Consider the following 8,670-nt stretch of genomic DNA (forward strand, 5'->3'; position numbering starts at 1 on the left):
GTGATTGCTATCCTGATGAGTACAACAATCTGATAGCTTTTCTGAACCCACTAAAAATACTTCCTTTCTCTATGTTGGCTTCCTAGTGTCCCGCTGAGGATGAGTAATAGAATAAAGGTATACAGAGTGGGAAAAACATGTTTTTGAACTCAACTATGACAAAGTTTCCAGAGATTAGAAACTTTCAAAAGACTATGTTGTTGTGGGATAATACAAGATATCTTGAAAGGAACATAGATAAACTGATTTATTTTAGTTATTTTTATTTTTTTTAGTTCCAATCTAAAAATAAAAGGCTTAGAATAGTTTTGTCCAATCTCCAGATACCTTTGCAAGTGATATTCCTGTAAATATACCACAGTGTCCAAAAAGTCTCAAAACATCAAGGAGATCGCATATTTATTGTACTTTTTTCTGACTATCAAGGTGGTGCAATCCATTTATTTCATACTTCATTGGGGATGATCACTTTTTTCTGCCTCACAGACAGGATGTTTAAGTGAATCATAATAAATTAGGGATTATTAAATAACAATGACAATAATAGCAACTATAATGATAATAGTAAAAATAATAAGCAGCAGCAAAAGGACAGGCCTAAGTGGAAAATTAGGTTTCCTAAAGGCTCCTGTTCTCCACTGCATGACCTTAAAATGGGAGTAATTTCTCAAGCCTCTAAGACACCAAAGCACAGATGCACGGTGCATAAACAAATAAGTGACCACATTAGTGGTGCCCTTTGGGGTTTAAATCTTATTCTTGTGACCCCAGGAAGCTGACCAGAGAGAAAGGGGAAGAAAGAAGTACAGGATATTTATCTTTACATTTTGGAAATGCTTTTGATCAGCAGAGCTGGAACAAGTTTCTGTGCTTTTGTGAGAACTACAAATGTTCCAGGGGAGGAAGCAAGATCAAGAGCAGTTTGCTCTTTCAGGAACTTCAAAGCCCATTCATCTAAAGATGTGGCCATTACCATTTTGGCTTCCTCACTGTGCCTTGGATGGCCCTGTACTTTTCAAGAGGAGAGCCTTGCTGGGCTGGGGCCAGCTAAAATGTTATTCCTTGGAGTGCAGCGTCCCAGAAAATCTGCCCTTCCTGGCCTGTGCTCTGTGATTATAGTTCCAACTAGGAGCCATCCTTGTTCCTATTGGATGAGTCAGACACAGAGGTGAGTAGGGTGGCAAGGCTGGACTACCCATTTTCTGCCTCTGCTCCTCTTCCAGGTGTAGAAAATTGTAAACATAAGAACAGGGCTGGCCTGTCTCCACCAGGTTCTAGGTCTCTGATCTCAGTAGTCTCTTCACTAGTACCAAAAAAAAATAAAAACAAGAAAAAAAAAAAAAAAAAAAAAAAAAAAAAAAAAAAAAGCAACCAACGAACTAATCCAACCAAGCAAACAAATAAAAAAGAAAACTGTCTTAGCTTAGCTGTGCATGCTGTTCAGTCCTGTTATGATCACCAGTCCATCAGGAACAGGGAATTGTCCTCTTTACATATAAGTGAAGCCTTAGGAGTAAGATTTCTTCAGGTATCCTAGATATTTTCTGGGCATAAGACACATAATCATTTCCTAATCTGAACCAAAGCAGAACAAAAATCCTAGGGTAACACCTTAATAGTGTAGGCCATAATAATAATGCTTTTATACTTTAGAGTTGTTTTTGGTGGTTAAATGCTAGTGTAAACTCCACAAAGCAGGGACTGCATCTGTCTTGTTTAGTGTTGAGTCCTCAGGTCCCAGCATGACATCTAAATGTCTCTGTGGAATGAATGACTAAATTGGGACTGGGCAGTTTACTCTGTCACTTATTCATTATGTGAACTTGGATGAATTTTCTTTTGTGTCAAGTTCTCAATTTCTCCATTCTCAGACAGTTTAGCCTAACCCTGAAAATTGCAGAGAGGAATGACATAAATGTTTTTCCTGAGACAATACCTGTGTGACATTGGATGTGTCTTGGGGTACTTCTGGCAATTACATTTAGCAAAGGTAAGCTCCTTCTTTTTTCCTTCAAATTGGGTGTACTCTGGTTACCACATCTCCCTGACAGTTGAGTTCACTTTTGTGTGCTTCAGTAAGTGAAGATAATAATGCTGACATCCTGAATTTTCACCTCTGTCAAGTGAGAAGTAGGGGCAAGCTCATCTTTGAGGAAGGCCTTTTGTAACTCTATGATTTTATTCTATTTGACTTTCTGGAACTGGTCTCAGGATAAAAAGTGAGAGAATGTACTGTACTATGAACACAATCACAGTGATATCCCATTTCTTTAGATGTTTCATAGACCTTGCTACTTCCTTTTCCTTAACTGTATTGCATAGTTTAAGTTTTCTTTTTACATCACTAACTCATGAAATTTACTCAAAGTAAGTTTGAAAGTTCATATGACACTAAACATAATTCTCATTTAAATATTTACTTTGGGATTCTGGATGACATGACTCTTACACATGGAAGCAATTTTATTGACCAATTAAAAATGATTTGAAGCTTTATTTATTTTTAAGTATACTAAGGTTTGGAATCCAAGGCTCAGCTTTCAAAGTTTGGGTGTTTGATGAACCACCTTTGTGTCAACTGAGAAAGTAGACCAGAAGCATTAAAGGTATCTTTAAAATAAACAAAAAGAAAACATATTATAAACATATTGATTATCTCTCCTTCCTTCAGTAGCATTTCGTTAATATTTGGAGTGCACCAGAAACTGTGGTAGAAGTTTGGGATCAAATATATCAATTTCCCAGAGTCCTTGTACAGATACAAAAGCAGCACTGGGTTCAGTTGACATAAATTTCAGTCCTGGCCTCTGTTACTAACCAGCTGAATGACCTTGTACAAATCACTTTCAATTCTGGGGATTCATCTATAAAATAGTGATGGGTCTCTTGCAGCTTTAATGATATTTGGTTACATTTATCTCAAAAGAAATGATAGAATATAACTAAAGGAGAGTATGTAGGTAAAAGCAAGCCACGCCAGAAGTCATACATTTTTCTTTCTTGACATTCATTTGTTAATGAACAAAACTTATACATTTAAATTTTTCCAAAGTCATCATATTATAAATCAATTGGTTATATAATTCCTCATTCCTTCTGTAAACATTTACATAATGCTTGCTCTCTACCAGAAACCATGCTAAGTATTTGAGATCAGATATGAAATATATATGCTATGCCTTGAAAGAACCCACAATCTAGTAATAAAGATAGAGAAGAAAACATAAGTTTGGGTGTTAAGTGCTATCCACAATCAACAAATATTTACTGTGCACCTATTATGCTTGGGATGCATTTGTAAAACAAAACTGATAATGATTTCTGTTTCTGTGGAGCTTATATTCTAATGTGAAGATCAAACAATAAAGAATAAATATGAAAGTAATAGATGATATAGTACGATGGAAGGAGAAAAATCATGGGGGTAAAAACAAAAAGTAGAGCAGGTTACAAGGGAAATAGGGGCAGCTGTAGTGGGGGTTGAGGGTAACGCATAGGACTGTTAGGAATGGCCAGAGTAGGTCACATTGAGAAGATAACATTTAAATGAAGACTTGAAAGAAGTAGGGGACTGGTTAACCACAGAAATACCTGGGATGGGGCAATATAGGCAGAGAGAACTGGCAGTGGAAAAGCCCTAATGTTGGAAACAAGGGTGACTGGAATGAAGTGAGAAAGAAGGAGAGTAAAAGGTGAGGACAGGAGAGCAGTAAGGATAGGTATGGGCAGAGCAGGTGGGGCTGTCCAGGAGATGTTGACTTTCACTATGAGCGAAACAAGGGAACTCAAGTGGTTTTGAGTAGAGGAAGGACATTGTCTGACTTAGATTTTAATAGGGCATCCTGGCTATCATGTAGAGAATAGATTATGGGAGCTAGGTTGGAGGTAGGCAAGAATAAATCAATTAGTAGAGTATCACAGAAATAGAGGCTAGAGATGGTGGTGTGGACCAGGATGGTAGCAGTTGAGAAGATGATAAGTGATCAGATTCTGGATCTATTTTGCAGGTAGAGCCAACAGAGATTTTGGTGGATTGGATAAAATTACGAAGGAAGGCAAAATTCCCAAAATTCGTCTCAGTCTGGGACAGTATAGGAATGTCCCAGACTGAGACGAATGCCCCTTCCTATACTTTGGAAAGTGTAGGAATGATTCTGAAAGGAATTATTAATTAAATTGAATCTCGAAGAGACACAAGAGTATCTGAAGGTGCCAGATAAGGCAGGTGGGAGTGGGGAAAGAGTCTTGTAGTTGAGAACTAGCATTCACAGAAAGTATACAGGCAAAATAGAGGCATGTTGTGTTCAGGGAACTGCAAATAGCGTTAATGGAAGGAAGAGTGAAGGTGGAGCATACAGCTGGAGATGAGCCTAGAGACCTGGACAGTAGTTAGATCCTATGCCAGGAGAGATGATTACTTGGAATAATCTTTAGCAAGGCATAATTCTAAAAATCTGTTTTGCAAAAGGAATATTTAAACTGGGTCAGCTTCAAACAAGATTCATGGTGAGTTGACCAATGCTGTAATTAGCTAGTGGGAACACACCAGAGCACCAGGGAGTATTTTAATCCATTTAAAAATTCTCAGGAGGCCTAGTTTTTTAATCTTATAATGATGAGAGCTGTTAGAGAATTGGCTAAAAGTGTCCCTTGTCAGAAGAACCTGTGAGTAAATGTATTGAGTGCATGCAAATGGCCAGAAGACTTTTTCAGCCTAATTGAACAGATTGTTTAGTGTCGGCTGAGTGTGTACTATTGTGCCTAGTTTATTGCCACAATATTCAAGTTAGAAAAACAAAGATACTGTTTCAGAACAAAAGTAAAACAAATCTGCTTTTCAATAGCTAGGAAAAAATATTCCATAGTGCATCTCAATCTTAAAGCAGTAATAATGCATACATACTTAAAACCTTTTACCTAGATCTAAGTTAAAAATATACATATATTTAGTCATATACAGGTTACTGTAAACTGAAATCTGCATTATATTATTATCATCAGTTTCTTGACTTATTTTTTACAGGTACCAGTTAGCTAACTTAGCATCTTGGTATTCTCCCTTAGTAATGCGTTTTCTTGTCCAATTCTCACTGCTAAGAATATTTACCTTGTGGCTGGTCTAAATTCCCTCTCTTTTATGCAGTTTAAATTTGTTTTTCACCCTCCTACTTCTTCAGAGATGAAGAATGGCTAGTAATGTCTGACAAATTGAGAAGGCTAAAATAGCATTTTGTGGTCAGGTTTGCACAGCCAAACTGAATGGTAGACTTGAAACGAGTAATTGAACAAGACAGACAAAAAGAAGATACTTTCATTTTGTTTTGTTTTATTTATCCAAATGATGGCCTTATTTCTTTACTTTACTTTTCTTTGCCTTTTAAGACCCAAGAAGTCACTGGAATGAAGGAACATATTTTGGTTACATAAATCACCTTGCAAAGGCTCTCTGAATTCTAAGAGTTCCTTTCATTTTAGCTGTTGATGAGTGAATATATTTGTTTATTTGCACACTAAGAAGTAAGGAATGAACTAGACTAACAAAGTTAATTAATATATGTGGTGAATAAAGATAAATAATACCCTGAAGGGTAGTCTGATGGGGAGTATGTGCTGAATTATTATTCATCTTTAAGAATTAAGTGCATTGCAGATGCCTTTTATGAATACCTGAGAGTTCATTTACTTTTAGTGTAAAGATAATCTTTTTTTTACTGACTCCAAGGTCCATTCTCATTTTTAAGAGATGTCAATAGGAACTGATCTGGGGTTTGGGGATGAATGCTGATTTATTACTCCTTGACTTTTTTTTTTTTTTAAATTTCTATATAAAATGCACTCATGGGAATACAGGGCACAGAAAAAGTTTAATCCTTACCACTTTTAATAGTCATTCTAATGATAAGAAGTGATATCCATCAGATGTATAGCAGGAATTACTAAATTAATTGATTTTGACTACTTTTGGCCCTCTCTGGGGAAATAAAAAAGATATCCAAAAGGCAGGCTGGTAATTTTTGTGCTTATTTTCAAGGCTGCCTTACAGGTAAGAATTATGGAATAGAAGCCAGTGGTCATGAGGTCTTTTTTTCATTACTGCCTGTGATTTCATAGACCACTTGACTTCTGAGTGACCACTTATAAGTGAGATGAGGAGAACTGCCATTTGCACCAATGGTAGTATGACTTGAGCATATAAACTTTCAGGTCTTGGAGGATAACTCCATTAAAGCAGACTACACACTGTGCATACTAGAATACGCGTGAGGTATTAGTAACTTAGATTGATGAAAGCATGTTATTATTGTAATGTTTTTGGCATCAAAATCTTTGTGCCCCAAAATATTACTATTTTATGATTTGGGATTAAACTATAGTACACAGAACCAGTGCCTTAATAAACCAATATCCCATGAACCCTAGTAGAGAATGTAGATGTAAAGATTTTGCCTATTTTATGTAATAATGCATTCAATGCAATATTATAGTTAGAAATATTTAGACTATATTTAGAAATAAATAAAGAGGCAGCAAAAGCCACTTTGAATACACCTTAATATGCTCACTATGCTATTATAATGACTTCCATTAGTCTTCAAACTGCCTATATGCAAGCTCACAGAAAAGGTTTTGTTTTCTAGCATAATTTGAGAAAATCCCCAACTATTAATGATATATAAATGTTTCTGTATAGCAGAAAAGTAAACTGAATGGTCTGGGCATCTTTTCTGTTTTGCCCCTAATTACACTCTGGGAAAACAGTGACTTTTCTCTCTCTCTCTCTCTTTCTCTCTCTCTCTCTCTCTCTCACACATACACACTGTGAAAGTTATGAGATTCTTTTGCTCAAATCACCCACAAGGAAGGCTTGGAAGTTCATGTTCCCTAGAGAGCTTCCAATTCTGCTAAAGAAGATTAAATGCCCATATCACACATGCCATAATCCTGCAGCCAACAACAACAAGGAGCTCAAATCTAGCCTGGCCCTAATCTAGGGAGCTACCACAGTGGGCTGTCAGCCCAGCCTGGGGCGCCTTTCATTGCCATGTCGTGTACCAGCCAAGATGTTAATTCAGAAATAAATAAAGGACCATCCTAATGCTTCCTGCAATATTTGGTTAACACTTTGAACCCTTTTTATGACTCTGAAACAATTATTTCTGAGTTGGGCACAGAGGCATTTGATTCCCGCTTGATTTCACCTGTTTGCACCACAGAAGATGTTTAAAGGTTCTTTGCTTACCCGTGAAGTTGATTTTCAGCAAGTAATCCTTGTACAGCTTCTTCCCATCCAGGATCTTCATAGCATCACAAAGCTTGGTAGTGTTGGGACAGAGGGCGCGCTGCATTTTGTGCAGGGCGTGGGCCATGGCGTACACCGCGTTCACCACAAACATGATCTTGGACTCTTGCTCGTAGTTGCTGCTGTCGATGGCCAAGTGCTTGTCGCAGACGCGCCTGTGGTTCCGCTTGTTCTGGAGGCTGCACTGGAACTTTTGCTCCCAGAAGTCCCGGAACCAGGGGTTGCGGTGGTTGTTGTAGGGGTTGAGGCTCTGGAAGTAGCGGTCGAACTGGCGGACGGGCTGCGAGGCCAGCTCCAGGGTGATGGCGCCGTAGGCCACGTGCTCGCTGCCCTTGACGATGCTCTCCTGAGCGCCCCAGCCGTCGCTGGCCACCCAGGTGAAGGAGGCGTTGGCGCGGCTGGCGGCGGCAATGAGCTCCCGCGAGTCATCGCTGCGCATGAAGAGGACCACGACGCGCGCGTTGGGCTTCTGCAGCAGTTCTCGGATCACGCTGTCATAGGACTTGCGGATGTTGGAGCGGCCTACCTTCTCCGCCGTGGCGATGCAGATGTTGCGCAGGCGGGCTTCCTGCTCGAAGGCCTCGATCCCCGTCTCTCCGTAGTCGCCCTCGGAGGCCACCGTGGACACGTAGGTCCAGTTGAAGAAGCGCAGGATCTCGGCCATGGCTTTGGCCTGGTAGAAGTCGGGGGGCACGGTCCTGGCAAAGTAATCATAGCGTGACTTGTCACTGAGTTTGGCGCTGGTGGACGCGTAGCTGATCTGAGGGATCTGGAAGAGCCGCAGCAGATTTGCCACCTGGAGGAGGGCGAAGAAGGACCTTTGTTAGAAACCCAGAGGTAAGTGACTGGACGTGAAAATAAATCATACCATCTACACCTTTTACTGACTCCCTTTCCCCTCTACTCTAAATCGTTACACTTTTTGATAGTTCTCGAGATGAATGCCGGGTGCTTCCTTGGATACTCTGTTTTGGACGCCAGGGAGCAGGTCTCACACAGGTAGTTTGTGCTTCAGGATGGGGCGGAGTAGAGAAATGGGAAGGGTACCACACTCTCTTCTTCACTCTGTGCTAGACTCTAGACTAGCATAAACCCCGTTCAGGGGCTTTCAATGTGATTGCTTTAAGTTTCTGGGGTCCTGCTATAGCTCAAGCAATGAGCTATGCAGTGAATTGGCCGAACTCGAATTTTAGACAACTTGGCTGCACTTGTATAGAAAGAGCAAGGGTGTTGTCTAAGTCTCACTTCCCCCTCTTTTGCTAAAAACAGCAGTCTCTGAAAGAGTTTAATTTAGGAACTGCATGCCACATGGACAGTCCAAATTAAACATTTATCATCTAGGTTAGGCAAAAAAAAAAAAAAAAAAAAAA

The 8,670-nt window shown here is 39.5% G+C and overlaps 1 protein-coding gene across 2 annotated transcripts in view; it reads right to left on the reverse strand.

Moving 5' to 3' along the window:
- GRM3 (glutamate metabotropic receptor 3) overlaps positions 1-8,670 on the reverse strand; it is a 219,379-nt gene that overhangs the window by 67,136 nt on the left and 143,573 nt on the right. For both annotated transcript variants that reach the window (XM_037736532.1, XM_017523084.2), the window contains exon 3: positions 7,241-8,096. In XM_037736532.1, coding sequence (XP_037592460.1) covers positions 7,241-8,096 — 856 coding nt within the window. The remainder of the gene's footprint in view (positions 1-7,240; positions 8,097-8,670) is intronic.

Source organism: Cebus imitator, unplaced genomic scaffold (genome assembly GCF_001604975.1).
Source record: "Cebus imitator isolate Cc_AM_T3 unplaced genomic scaffold, Cebus_imitator-1.0 Scaffold26, whole genome shotgun sequence".
NCBI lineage: Eukaryota > Metazoa > Chordata > Mammalia > Primates > Cebidae > Cebus > Cebus imitator.